The sequence below is a fragment of the Labeo rohita genome, chromosome 8 (assembly GCF_022985175.1).
Source record: "Labeo rohita strain BAU-BD-2019 chromosome 8, IGBB_LRoh.1.0, whole genome shotgun sequence".
NCBI lineage: Eukaryota > Metazoa > Chordata > Actinopteri > Cypriniformes > Cyprinidae > Labeo > Labeo rohita.
In genome coordinates this window covers 14,342,712-14,358,659 of record NC_066876.1, presented here as the reverse complement: position 1 = coordinate 14,358,659, position 15,948 = coordinate 14,342,712, and the positions used below count along the sequence as shown (strand labels likewise).

At 34.6% G+C, this 15,948-nt stretch overlaps 1 protein-coding gene across 1 annotated transcript in view; it reads right to left on the bottom strand.

Moving 5' to 3' along the window:
- mvb12bb (multivesicular body subunit 12Bb) overlaps positions 1-14,924 on the bottom strand; it is a 70,150-nt gene extending 55,226 nt beyond the window's left edge. Inside the window, exons 1-3 of the mRNA XM_051118005.1 lie at positions 14,822-14,924; positions 10,927-11,044; positions 3,795-3,902 (exon numbers count right to left, since the gene is read on the bottom strand). Of these exons, the coding sequence (XP_050973962.1) occupies positions 3,795-3,902; positions 10,927-11,037 (219 nt within the window). The 5' untranslated portion in view covers positions 11,038-11,044; positions 14,822-14,924. The remainder of the gene's footprint in view (positions 1-3,794; positions 3,903-10,926; positions 11,045-14,821) is intronic.
- Positions 14,925-15,948: the final 1,024 nt, after the last annotated feature.

The following is a 15,948-nucleotide window of genomic DNA, read 5'->3' as shown; positions in this document are numbered from 1 at the left end:
TTTTAATAAAAGACGCGGGAGATTTTTCCCATCAGGACCTGACAAAGGGCCATCTACCTCCAACCCTGAGTATGATAAATCACAAACTGTTTACTTCCCACCACATAATTCACTGGCTAATTCTGTAGAATCTGTTTTTGTCATAGACAATTACAGTGGGGGCCACTTTGACTGACAGACAAAATAGCCTTTGTTGATGGCGCTGCCATGTTTTATTAGCGTCAGGGACTTCAAAACAGTGCAGACACACATTTTAAGACTCCACGCTGGAGAGGTGGCAGAGGGGAATGATGTGCTACATACTAAAACTGCAGCTCTCATTGAACTTGATCAACAGGCAGAAGCGTGCTGGAATTGGCCGGGGTAAAGCAGCCACAGCGGATTACAACGTCACCTCTGAATATCAGAACCATTACGAGGCTTAGGAGATGTATGTAATTTTGCTGCTACGATAACAATAAAGCACCAAGACAGACAAAAACATAGCTTTTCTGGTCACTGATCAGTTTTGAGATTTTGGGCTGTTTGGCTTTTAATAATATGTTGTGACATAAGTACACATTCAAAAAAAAAAAAAAAAAAAAAAAAGATTTGCTGTTGATGCAGTTTTCTTTTTATATAAACAATTCACTTTGATTTAACACCATTGTATCAGGTTTTTCATTCAAACATGATTGCACTTTTTTTTTTAATTTTGAAGGAACATGTTTCAGTAAGCGGCTCAAAATAAGTTTTATAATTCACACCATGCTTTGCAGAGGGCTAAATATGTGGAGAGAAAATGTTGAAATAAAGACTATTATGTTGGCATTTTAACAGACTTTCTGTTATGTTGGTGTTTTTTTGGGTGAGTTAACATTTAGCATGTACTTAGGTTGAGTTTACTAGCCCAATTGCGTTGCCAAGGGGGGTCAGGGCATTCCGGGGATAAATTACATGTTTTTGTGTCAGGCTTCCGCTGGTAAATTTGCATTTCAGAGGCTAAATATTATATATTAAATATTATAATATAGACGTTACTGGGGTCCCTTCAATATGCAGACATCAAAACTACCCATGGCAACAGAGTAAAAGTAGCCCAAATCCTCGGGAACTAAACTAACTAAAACTAAAATTAGACATGTTGATTGAATCACGTGGAACCACTGTCCATGATCGAATCACGTTCAGCCAAAGAGTTTTTTTTGTGTTTTTTTGAGTGCACTTTTAATTGTTTACTTTATTGCTCTTTACCTATGTGCACATGTAGATTTATATTATAATACATATAAAGGTGATTTTCTCAAAATTTATCTCATGCACTTAGCCAAAAATTTCCACTTCGATATTACTTATACCAAACAGTTTGATTCCTTTATATTCTACACTTTTTTTTTTAAACAGAGGAGCTTGTTTATACAGTGTCCTTTATTTTATAATTTTTTTAATACAATGTTGTAATTCCAATTAGAAATCATAACTTGGCTGTTGGCTAACACCAACCAAAATCCCACATGGCCTAAGCGACGTCAGGAAAAAGAAAAGTTGTTTGAAAGGAAAAAATCTTTACATTTTTATTAAAAATTAGTCAAATAACATGCACTAATGAATCTTTCACACACTGTACAATATTATTTTTCGAAGTACTAACTAAAACAAAGAATACTGCAGTAAATTTCATGTTTAATTCAATGGGTTAATTCATGTTTATTTGTAATTTCTTGTGAAATTTACTAGCAATTTCTGAGTGAAAACTGTTTGAAAACATTTTTTTTTCAGTGCAACACTAAAATCATGCATTAAGAAAGTAAATACGCTAAATTTTGATTTTACATTGATTTTACAACTGTTTATGGTCAATATGCCCAAAATAAAGGCCTTGTCTTGAACACTAAGGTAAAGTATATATGCAACATGGTAGTTAAAAGTCTAATCATCATTCTTATATATATATATATATATAAAATATATATATATATATATATAATTGACAAACACACCATTCGCACACAAATCAATGCTGCCCTGTGACTAATAATTTTTATACTGAATCAGTACATTCTACTTCTCAGCAACGAGGAGGTAATATTGCTCTTTGCTTCATTGTTTGAAGAGTGAGACACACAGAAAGACATACAGGTAATTCACACACACACACCATATTTTTATTGTAAAACAGTTTATTAATATTAAATGATTTGGAACTTTTATCTTACCTCACACTATTTCAACGTTAAACTGACGCTTTGTACTGGAATTCGTGCTCTGCTTCTGTCAACAGTAAACCCCGCCTACTTTGATTTGATTGGCCATCTCAGTTATTTTGACAATGACAAGTGCTGTTAGACCTCTGAGATAAACTAGGCGGAAAATGTAACTTTTAAAGATTTTTGCCAACAAGTGTAGCAGATTTCATTTTCAAATTTCATTTTTCATGTTTTAAAGAGAAACAAAATTTTCCTGCAGAGAGCTCCATTTTTGAGCCCAAAGGTTAACATGAGATTAATGATTTACCATGTGATAGGAGTCTTGAATGTATAATCACACCTGTGTGTTTTAGGCTAGTGAGTGCCCTTGAATGTGACATGAAATATCACATATATCATAACATTTATTAGTTTATAAAACATGGGTTTTGAAACATTTTGATGCTACAATATGATGACGACTTTCTAAAATATAGAAGACAGCTTTATCCATTTATAAAAGTGAAAGAAAAACACTGTAAATAAACTCACTAGATTTGGATTTGGGCTATGATAAAACCATAATAAAAAATAATCATGAATTAATCAGTAAAGGATGCTTTGTTGCAACAGCGCATATAAAAGAAAACCAGATGTGCTGGTGAGATGTAACACTGAATAACAATGACCCACCAAAACAAGCTGATTAGCCACAGCCTATTTCGGATCCTAACAAACACTACAAGCAACCCATCAGCAGGCTAAGCTCAATTATGAACACAAGGTGGGTTTAAATAAATGCATATTTTTAGGAACATTAATCCTAGACAGAGAACAAGCATAGAATGTTTCCTAAACAGACATGTGTTATTTGTTGCCTTCGCTTATACAGCAAATGGAGGGAAAATAACGGTAAGGCAGCTGAAGCTTTGCATTGTTCACCTTAAATGAAGACCGATAACCTGAACAGCATGACTGGACCACCTGTTTCACTTTCAAGACAGATACCTGCGCATAAAAAGGCGCTCATTCTCAATTTAGCTCAGCCAAATGAGAGTTAAATGTTCAAATAGTTTCAATTCACAGAGGAATCTTTTAAAATAGGTGCTCCTTTAGCAGGCATATTGGATGGCTGTTTGATGTGTCATATTTCATAAGCAAGAATCCCCATAACCAAAAAGTTTGACATTTTTTGGATGTTTTCTCCATCTTTGATGAATGGCTGGGAGGTATCCAAACTGTCTACAGGGACCAGGTTAATTGAGCCAAATGAAATCGTAAACTACTAATGCGCAGAGTTGCGTTTATGAATAATCATAAACCAAATTCCTTCGGGAGATCCGGAGATCATCAACAAATTTTCAAATGCAAGCATGCTGGGACTTCATACATCAAGTGAAAAAAGATTCTCAAACCATTCTAAATTCAGAGTAGTATTTGCATTCGGTTTAGATACTTCACTTTAAAGGACGGAACATATTTTGAAGGAGTTTGTGATCAAAGATCTGAGCAGAACCCTAATGAGGGACGGACTGAAGCGAACGGGGCAAACGCGCTCTATCACGGCATGTGAAGAAACTGCAGAAAAACTCGCAATGAGCGTGTTAAAACGTACACGTTTTCACTTACATTTTTGGAGGTGGCAGCTCGGGTGAAGCAAAGATAGCGTGTGACCTTGGATTTGAATATGCTGTCCTTCCACAGGTTGGCGTCGAAGCCATCTGTTGTTTGTGCAACCTACGTGAAAAGAAAAAAAACACACAGAGAGGAGAATGTGCATTGAGGTGAGATCGAGTTAATGTATGGACGGTACGCGTGTTTCTTTTTTTGCCCCGCTCTGTGCATACTTGGCTTAATTAAGGCTTGCTTGAGCTCTCACTCCATCTCATTAGAGCCCTACGCAAGTGGAGAAGAATCTTCAGCCTCCAAAGAGGGTAAAAATACCACCGGGCCCCCCATGGGGCAACAAGGATGAGACAAGACCTCACAAAGAAGGCCCTGAACAAGCTAAATGAGACTCCATTGTGCTCTGCAGAAAGCAAGCAGTTGCAACAATTGTAGTGATGCAATCAAGGATTTAAAATTTTGATAAGAAGTGGAACTTCCTGAATTGACATTTTAAAAAAATCAACAATCACACAACAGAAATTTGATGAGCAAAACACAATTTTTGCAATTTATACATTTTTATTTTTAGAATGCATTTGTATATTTACCAGATTATATATATATATATATATATTTTTTTTTTTTTTCTCCAATACTTTCAAATCAATACAGCCATGAAAACCATAAGATGTCCATCACATTTTATATTATCACCTTTTATAATAGAATATAGTGATCTGCTCTGTACATGCTTCATTTAATTTAAAAATGCATAATTTCCATTGTAACAATTATCTCTTTTTATTAATTAAAATAAATATTAATATTAATATCTTTAAATTACAAAATATTGAATCTTATAATGGGTGCATAAATTTACTGACAACTTGAAAGTTGAGATTTTAAAAATTCAACAATCACACAACAGAAATTTGATTAGAAAAACACAATTTTTGCAATTTTAACATTTTTATTTTTTTTTTTTTAGTATGCATTAGTATATTTACCAGATTATATTTTTCTTTATATTTTTCTCAGTCCAGTACTTTCAAATTAACACAGCCATGAAAACCACAAAATGTCCATCACATTTTATAGTATCATGTTTTATAATATAATATAATATAATATAATATAACATAATATATAATATAATATAATATAATATAATATAACATAATATAATATAATATAATATAATATAATATAATATAATATAATATAATATAATATAATATAATATAATATAATATAATAAAGTGATTTGCTCTATACATGCCCTTGTATTATTAAAAAAAAAAAAAAATACACATATAGCATTTATTCAAGTTCATTTTGAATTATAATTTAAGAAAGTACAATTCTGCATCCTGCTTACTTCAGTTTAACTTTCATTCAGAAACTAAACTGGAAATAAAGGAATAGTGAAAATTCAAAAAATGAATCCATTTGAGATGTAGTTGAGTTTGCTTTCTCACTGGAACATATTTGGAGAAATGTAGCATTAAATCCCTTGCGTTGTTTTGGAAATGCTTCTTACAAAGGCAGTAATGCTAAATTTCTCCAAATCTGTTCCGAAGAAGTAACAAACTCATCTACATCTTGGATGGCCTGAGGGTGAGTACATTTTCAGCTAATTTTTATTTTTGGGTGAACTATTCCTTTAAATTGCCATTTTAAATTCCGTTCTGAATGGCGCACAACTCCGAAGTGATCTTTTGTGAGGTCATGACAGGCATACATTAAACTTTCAGAAAAGACAGACAACCTGACAGGAAAACGGGCATCGAAGAAAACAGGCTGGTGGACAGAGACAGCAAGAGAATGTGGTGGAGCTACAGCCTCAGCAGTCGTTGGCTAGGACGAAAGCTCTCAGGAGGAGTCTATACATCAACCACAATATCCTCCCCTCCTTTCCAGCTCCCCCTCCCTTTACAAGACAACCCGTCCTGGCCACTTTTTCCAGGTCAGTGCCCCGCTCCTCTTGTCAGCGTAAACAAAGAGCCGGAGCTGTGAAGCCCAAAGTCAAACAGGGAGGAACCAGGCACCAAAGGAGTCTGTATGCCACCGCACAACCAGGGCAGGCAACGCAGCCTGAATGTGGAAACAGTTGCTAAGCGCTGGGACTAGTAAAGGGAGGAGAAAAAAAAAAAAAAAAAACTTCGTACTTAATCAAGTTACACTTACGTATAATTCTTCTGTGCCTTGTGGTTTGCTGTGTGCTGATGGATAGTTCATCTCTTTAGTATGGAAGCCCGTTTCCACTACTAAATTAAAAAATTAAAAAAGGTAATTGCGACTTTTTATCTCACAGTTCTGACTTTTTTCTCACAATTACGAGTTAACGTACGACGCCTCATTGTACCATTGTACCATCACAAAGAGGCACAAAATCACTTTCCAGAACATTCTCTTACACCGTTCCTGGCTGGTGGAATGATCTTCCCACCGCTATCCGGAATGCCAACTCCCTAACAACTTTCAAGCAACTGCTGAAAACCCATCTCTTTCGACACTACTTGACTTAAAAAAAAAAAAAAAAAAAAAAAAAAATTCCTTTTCTACTCTTTTCCCTTTCTAGCTTGTACTTAATTGAACAATGCCTGTTATATGGTATTTTGAGCACCTCGTAGGTCGTTTTGCTTCTTTAGGACAAATCGCTTGATGTATTCCCCACCTGTAAGTCGCTTTGGATAAAAGCGTCTGCTAAATGAATAAATGTAAATGTAAATGTAACATTTTTTTCTCAGAATTGCATGATATAAGCTCACATATGAGAGTTATAAAGTCAGAATAGCAGAATATAAACTGGCAACTTCGAGACATAAAGTCAGAATTTGCAAGATAAAAACTTGTATCTGGCAATTCTGACTTTTTTCTCAGAATTGTGTGTTTATCTCTTGCAGTTCTGTCTTTTTTATAAAATTGCAATTGCATGTTCTAAAGTCAGAACTGTGGGATATGAACTCAAAAAAGTTGCAACTGCAAAATATTTTTAGAAAAAAACTTGCAATTCTTACTTTATTTCTCAGAATTGTGAGTTTATATCTTTATATATCACAATTCTGAGTTTTTTCTCACAATTGCAAGTTTATATCACACAATACAGACCATATGATACAATTTTGAGTTTCGTAATTCTAAAAAAAAAAACCTCAGAACTACATGTTTATATCTTACAATTCTGGGAAAATAAGTCAGAATTGTGAGTCTGTATCACACAGTACTAAGAAAAAAGGTCAGAATTGCGATATGTAAATTCGGAATTGTAAGAAAAGTCAGAATTATGAGATAAAAGTCGCAATTACTTTCTCTATTTTTTTATTCAGTGGTGAAAACGTGCTTCCATAGTTGTTGATAAAGTTCAGAATACTAGCTAAAACTAATTACAACTGTTGTTTGTTAATAAATATTTTTGTTTGCACAAAGCGAACATGAACATGAAACCGAAAACAACTTCAGTTTTTGTTTATATCATGTTGTTTAAAGGTTGTTTTGTTTGAGCAAATAAAACAAAATCACTTCATTCTGCTGGTTAGACAAATATTTGTAAAACGTTTTGATAATTAAAGTTTAAAACAGTGAAATCTTCAAAGTCTTAATAAAACTAAGTACTAAAAACAAATCTTCCACTTATATTTGGCTATCCGTTTTTGTTTATATTTGGTTGTGAAAAGGTTGTGAAAGCTGTTGATAGTTCAGAATTTTCAAAATTCAAGGCATTTGCTATAGAAGCCGAACATTATTTTAATGTTGGTTTAGATTTGGTTGCATAACTATTTTTAATAAACATGCTCGTTTGTGCAAACAAAGTGAGACATGGATTGACAGAAGCTGTTAATAATTTAAAATGCTCTTAGTTCAAACACTTGCTAAAACTACCTACTAAAAATCTAAGCAATATTGAAAGATGGATTTTTATATTTAGTTGTTTATAGGTTATATTTGCACAAGCAAAGTGACACAGTGGAGAGATTTGACTGTTAGAAGCTACTGATAATCAGTTTAAAGTAGTCAAACTTCCAAAAGAGACAAATCTTTATATTTTCATTTATATTTTGTTGTATAAAAGTTGTTAATAAATAAATGCGTTTGTTTGTGCAAACAAAGTGAAACAGTTGCATCCTGCTACGTGTGATGGAGGGAAAGGCCAAGCGGAACAGGGCCTCTGAGAACACGTTGGTGCCATGTGGCGTACACCGGATCCTCAGCGCCAGTGGGCAGAACCCCAGCAACGTGCCAACCCACAGACAACCCGCCGGAGACGGCAACAGTTGGGGACTGGCGGGTGGGGCGGGAAGTGAGAGAGAGAGAAGAAAGAAAACGGAGGGAGAAGAGGAAAGCGGAAAGGAAGAACTCTAGCTGCCCGTAAGCTTAACGCATGGTTGTTTTATACAGTGTTTGCTTTGTGCTTTGTTTTATTCACAAAACTTCCCCTCTCTCTCTCTTTCTGCCCTGGTTCTTTTAACAGTCTTTTTTTTTGATGCACACCCACATACACAACAGATACACACACACACAAAACATTTTCCTAGAGGCCATTGATACTGTTGTCCTAGTTTCCCCTCTCAGCGCTCTGGGATTGCTGAGTGTTGCAGAAGCGCCGGAGAACCAGCAGCCACCCTTGTGTCAGTGCCATCTGAGTCCTAAACAAACACAGGGCAACGGTGCCAAGCTCTGTTGGAGGCCTCATCTGAAAGAGTTGTTAAAATCTATCCTCAGGGTAGGCCGAAGGATTCACGGCTTTTAGCCGGCCAGAGGAAGAACAGAAATAAAACCAAACCTTATCAATAAATTATGTTACTGCCTTCTGGGAAGGGAAGAGAATAAACACATACTTTTTGCTTTTTAATTGTTCAATTTTGAGTAAAACTGCCATACTACATTTAACAAGGCTCATGATATTAACTACAAAAAACCAAGAACTTACCAGTCAATACCTCAATGCTGAACAATATCTGATATAGGATGAGAGAAACTTAAGGGCTTGAATACACTGAAGTTAAAGGGCAAAAAAACTAGAAGGCAAGAGAAGCAAATGGGAACCAATCAGAAAACACAACTAATCTAGAAAATTTAACCAGACAATTGAATCAATGACAATACAGACCATTCCTGAACATGAAAGAAGTATGAACACACAACCAAATTTCAAAATAAAAGACATGACATGAGTTTGTGTATTAACCCTAACCCTAAAAATCATGACACACTGTAGGAAATGTTGGTAACACTTTGCAATAAGGTGTCATTTGTTAACATTAGTTAGTGTATTAACTAACATGAAAAAACAATGAAAAAGATTATTTCAGTATTTATTCATCTTTGTTAATATTAGTTAAAAAACACAGTCATTCATTGTTTGTTCATGTTAGTTCACAGTGCATTAACTAATGTTAACAAACACAACTTTTGATAATGACTAAGTAAATTATGAAATTAACATGAACTAAGATTAATAAATGCTGTAGAAGTATTGTTCATTCTTAGTTCATGTTAACTAATGAACCTTATTGTAAAGTGTTACCGAAATGTCCGAAACAAGAAAATACATGACATTTTATTGCAAAATTAATATATGAAAAGTGTGAATTACCTTGTGATTTGAAGACAAAAACAGTGAAATTATATGTTTCTTGATTTTTGTTACTGTTATTGTTGTTATTTACTGTTAATTTTTTTGGTCATTTTAATTTAAAAATGCTACCTAACTGTTTAGACAATGAATGTAGTTTTACTGAAAAAAAAAAAAAAAAATATATTTAAAAAAAAAAAATCACATAACATTACAGCACTGTGAAAATTATGTTTTTGGACTGTAATGGTATGTTAAAGATGTTTCCAGACGCCCCTGCATGACATATTACATTTAATTATATTTTAATTTAATATTTATTTTTCTTTTTACTATATTCAGTTGTTATTGGATTTTTGAGTTACACTTTATGTTGTTTTTTAATTGCATTTTTAGCGTAAATATAACTGAATTAATGACTGCGCTCACTGTAAAAATAAGTGTACATTTAAAATAATTGTTAAAATGCTACAGAACTTTTTTTTTAAAGGTTAACAGTACCAGTACTATATACAAGGAAAACTATAAAAAATCTAACCAGACATTTCATGTAATATTACAGTAAAATGCTGTTAATTGTACAGTTTTTATAAATAAAAAAGAACAAATCAACCTAAAATCTACAGTCAAAAGTTGTAAAATGACATTTCCAAAACAAAGATTCACATATAATGTACTCACCCCCTTGTTATCCAAGATGTTCATGTCTTTCTTTCTTCAGCTGTAAAGAAATTATGTTTTTTTTGAGGAAAACATTTCTGCATTTTTCTCCATAAAATGGACTGATATGGTGCCCCGACTTTGAACTTCCAAAATGCGGTTTAAATGTGGCTTCAAACAATCCCAAATGCGAATGTAAATGATCCCAGCTGAGGAAGAAGGGTCTTATCTAGCGAAACGATCTGTTATTTTCATAAAAAAAATACAATTTAAATATTTTTTTAATCTCAAACGCTCATCTTGCCTTTCTCTCCCTGAACTCTGTGTATTCTGACTCAAGACAGTTAGGGTATGTAAAAAAAAACTCCAATCGCATTTTCTCCCTCAACTTCAAAAATCATTTCAAAATCATCCTACAGAAGTACCGACCCAGTCTTTGCAAAGTGAACATGCAAAGAAGATCAAACACCCTTAACAAAAAACGTAAAACAGCGATACAGGATGATTTCAAAGTTGAGGGAGAACATAAGATGGGAATTTTTTGACATACCCTAACTGTCATGAACTGACAGTTAAATATTAAAATAACCGTTGCGCTAGTTAAGACCCTTCTTCCTCAGCTGGGATCGTTTACAAGCACATTTGGGATCGTTTGAAGCCAAGTTCAAAATCGGGGCACCATATCAGTCCATTATATGGAGAAAAATGCTGAAATGTTTTCCTCAAAAAACATAATTTCTTTACGGCTGACATTATTATCTTCACATTATTATGGTGGTTGTCAGTATATGTTAAAGGTACAAATTTTAGTTGATTTTAGTAGCAGTGTGTTTACATTCAAATTTTCTTGTTATCTATATTCTTATTTATCTTATTTAGGTTCCAAATCACACATAAAACTGGCAAATGCAAACTCACAATATAGTAGCCTGATGGAGGTTCTTTCTTGGATGCCAGCACACCAACATCAGTAATGGCTTCAGGCTGCGGCTCTGTTTTACCAACGGAGATGTTCTGAAGATCTGCCATGCCTGCTCTGTGAGACAAATAAAAGTTTCATTTACACATGCAATTATAATAGTTACAATAGTTTATTTTTATAGCAAAACGAAACAGCTCACACATCCCACTAACACACAGATCTGGGAATAAATAAAGACTAAAACACAAAAAGAAAATGCAAAACACTTTGAGCTGTTGACAAGGTGCAAATTTATTACCACCGGAGCATCCATAAAGACTTGAGCATCTAATTTTATTTTCACATTAAAACAATCTATAAATATATTAAGACTCTTATTGTGTTTCCAAGCTTTTGCTTTTTTGCTTGACGCAACTAGCTGGCAATCAGAGCACAGTTTCTCAAGTACATGTGCTCTTCGGTATTAAAAAATAGGTTTGGCAGACAAAAACACAAGAACACAGACCCACACACATATGCACAGGTGGAATAAAAGACAGAGCGAGAGATATAAAGATATATATAAGAAATATATTAAAATAAACTCTCTCATGAAGGCTTTTCAGTACCAGACTGAACTCTCAGCGTTGGTAAACTGAATGATAGTCATTGTGCTAATAGCCGAGCGTATGAGCCTCCTAAAGCCAGAGAAACAATCATGCGGCAGGTCTCGTTTGTACACTAAATAAGCTGCACAGACACAGACAATAATACTGCTGAGGGCCCAATTAGCAGGGTAATTAATTACCGCAAACCTTTTTTCCCCTGTAATGAGCTTCAGATATATGGAGTGGGCTGACATTATGTTCTGAACTGTTTCAGATGAAATGGTTTTAGTGGCGGTTGTATATAAAGATGAGCGATCTTCATTCGCGCATTAAAGAGTGGGAGTAAACTTTTCACTGCGTAAATGCCACCAGCAAATCTCTGGAAATGAGGTAGAGCTTGAAATAGTTATGGCCTCTTCTCTATTTTGTGTTTGAGTTGAACATTTATAGAGATGTTAAAGCATTACAGAATGTTGTTTAAAATGATGAATATTAGATGTGCAAGTTTAATACACTATGGCGGGAATTTACTAAACACGAACTGTGCAAAAGAATGACAATGTTGTTTATTTGCACTCACTCTCTGCGTTGTTTTAGAGCACCATTCACTAAAGGAATTACGCAAATCAGGTAAGTATGCAAATGCATTCACTAAATTAAAATAAAGACACCTGAAACAGCTGTTTAAAATGGCAAAAATGTGCTTGTCTACATTGCACTATAATTTGCTAATTTACATAGAAAGGATGCATGTTTGCCCTGAGGAAAAAAAAAATTAAATGCTATTTAAAGGGATAGCGAATGAATATTCTGTCATCATGTACTTGTGTGCAACACAAAAGAAGATATTATGAAAAACGACTCCCATGGAATGAAAGTCACGTTCTTTTAGTGGTCCATAGAAGAAAGAAAGCCATTCAGGTTTGAGGAACAAAATGAGGGTGAGTTTTCATTTTTGGGTGAACTATCTCTTTAAGTGCTATTTTACCTTTGGTTGAACTGGTGGTTTATATCTAATTCATTGTTTTTGTGTTAAAATTCTAAACACAGACACATGACACAAAGGCTTAGCTCACCTCTAAGACAAAGAACTAAAAAGATAAATGTTGTGGTACACCTTTAAGTCTTTGAATGATAATGGGCCTACGTTAAGACCCAGCGGACCCACCACAAATGACCTGAGATGGAGTAGCAATACAAACATAATTAGGCTCCACCAAGTGAAGTCTCTCTAAACAACAGGCTACGGCGATCAGATATTTTCTAGGAAATCTAGATCAATCGTTGTCTATTTTCGTCCCGAGATGCTTGAGCCTAATGTGTACGCATGGATCACCAAGGATTAGTGACTAGCCTATGTGGAGGGTCCTTTGCCCTTTTATTAAATTACGTTTAAAGCAACCTACTGGAGTAAATGACACAGTTATTGCATTCAATCTAAATGTTTACCGAATTTATTGCAATTATGGTTATTAAATCTACAGGATTTACTGAGGCAGTGGAGGGTCTGTGTATAAAAAGTCGGTCGGAGGGACTTATTAAGGAGAACCGAGGATGGCAAATTAGCTTATGGAGGGAGAATGATTTCTTTCTTGTGTTAATTTGTACACTAATCAATGCAGCCTTTTCCTAACTGTGCTGGGCTATTTGATTGTAAAGCAACTTTAATTGAAAAATGGAGGCCAGGCTGTCCAGACTGGGGGCGACTTTCTGTGGCACTAATGATGCACACTCATCTTATAGTGTCTTTATGTTAAAGATGAAAGAAGATGGAGCGGATCAAGCTTGCATTGCAACAGATGAAGGAGAATTAGTAAAAGCGATACGCCAAATGTTTAAGGACACCATCAAGCCATTGCATGTGAAACATGAATGAACAATGGTCATAGTCAAATCTACTATCTAACATACTCACACAAATTATTAAGATGGGATAAATAACAATAACTAGTAAATATTTACAAGACAGCACTGTTACTATTAAAGCATTTGCATCCAAAAGGTTGACAAAACATTGATATATTTTACACGAAGTTGTGTGAACGTGACTGTTTTGATTTCATGTGAACATTTTGACCCTGGACCACAAAACCAGTCTTGAGTAGCAAGGGCATATTTGTAGCAATAACCAAAAATACATTGTAGGTCAAAATGATCAATTTTTCTTTTATGCCAAAAATCATTAGGATATTAAGTAAATATATTTTGTAAATTTCCTACCATAAATATATTAAAACCTAATTTTTAATTAGTAATACGCATTGCTAGGAACTTCATTTGGACAACTTTTTTCAATATGTTGATTTTTTTGCACCCTCAGATTCCAGATTTTCAAATAGTTGTATCTCAGCCAGATACCGTCCTATCCTAACAAATTGTACATCAATGATTTAGCTTTCAGATGATGTATAAATCTCAATTAATAAAAAAAAAAAATCACCCTTCCCTGGTGAAAAAAACAGCATATGCTGGTAGGTATGTTTTGATGCTGGAATGCTGGTTAGGTAAGTTTTGATGCTGGTTTAAGATGGTCCTTTGCTGGTTTATGCTGGTCCTTAGCTGGTTTAAGATGGTCCTTTGCTGGTTTTTGCTGGTCCTTAGCTGGTTTAAGCTGGTCCTTTGCTGGTTTATGCTGGTCCTTCGCTAGTTTAAGCTGGTCCTTTGCTGGTTTATGCTGGTCCTTAGCTGGTTTAAGCTGGTCCTTAGCTGGTTTAAGCTGGTCCTTTGCTGGTTTTTGCTGGTCAAGGACCAGCATGAACCAGCAAAGAACCAGCATAAACCAGCAAAGGACCAGCTTAAACCAGCATCAAAACATACCTACCAGCATATGCTGGTTTTTTCACCAGGGTTATGACTGGTTTTGTGGTCCAGGGTCACATTTTACATGGCTAGTGTAAACAGTATGACCAGAGATGTTCATCATATAAATGATGTATCATATAAATCATGATCAAATGTAAATACAACATGATAGTGGTGACATGTTCAGATTCACCTTTACTGAGCAACCGAACATTTTTCATTCTGTAGTTATACCTGTTTTTAAAAGTTTTTCTTAATATCATTTCAAACGATTTAACTCAATATGAGTCAGCCATTTACAAAGTTATGAACATCTTTAAATAAGTCCAGTTGGCAAACAATAGTTGGAATCAGCGTTTCACTGTCACAACGTACTGTAAACACAAGCGTCATTTATTTACGTCTTTGTTTATTCACACGCTGTTTACGCGAAAATACGTCGTAACGTCATCGCAGCCGATCTATCCAGATTAAACGATGTGAATTCGTCGTTTTTGCTTACCTGAGGGAACCAAACAGCACAGTTTGCGTACGCGATTATCCGGCTACTGAGGTAAAATACACAAGCTTACATTGTCCTTTTCACTTCCGCAAGTATTATCAATTTGACAAATTATTTACCAGGAATGGTGACGTTCCTAGGAAGGTTCAAGAGTGACACCTGTTGTATACTTTTTACCTAAAAGGAAAATAAGGTCTTTTTTAGCCTATAGCCTCCTCCGTCCTGGGATGGAAAACGGAAAAAAACTGTATGTATTTGTCCAATATTTGTACACATGAAATCTGATGTTGTTTTGATATGCATCGATTTAATATGAACACTTTTATTTTCACCAGTATTGAGCAGGCACAGCACATTTAGTTTGCTTTCAAAATGCTGAATGAAATGGTTTTACAACAGTTTTAGTAAAATAATAATAATGTAACACATTATACATTGCAATGAGTTATACTTACATGAGTATAACTCAAGTATGCCTAACACTAATAAACATGCATTTAGCATTAAATTATTTATTTAAGCATCTTATACATTGTTATTGTTAGTCTTATTATAATTGTGAACATGCAGTGTGTATAGTATAGAATACTTCTCCAAATGTACAGCATACTTCAAATGTGTTTTCTCACACTTTAATAGCTCTGTCATCAATTTGGAGCATCATTCTCATATATTATGAGGTAATATGATCTCTATATGTACACGCGCACACACGCACACATAGATATTTAAACACTAATCATTAAAATAACATTGTTCCTCAGAAAACACTGTTCTGTTAAGACATACAAATCATTTTCTGTGTTTTTATTCCTTAAATTTAGGTAAGAAACATTGAAACTCCAGAAAATAAATATTCCACAATACCATCCTTGCATTGTAGAAGATGAATAATCTGTGTACATGCGTAGGGAGGCTCGTATACCCTCGTGAAGCACAGCGAGGTGGAACAGATTACGCCACAGCCAATTGCGTGGCATAAGAATACATCAGTCTGCATCGTCTAATGGCAGCTGCACAGTGGCATAATCCTGATGGATTTGACTCTGTCATTGCCTTGAAATAAGTTTCAGAGAAGAGAAAGAACACAGAAACAACGGCAAAAAGCATCTGTTATCAACCCAGCG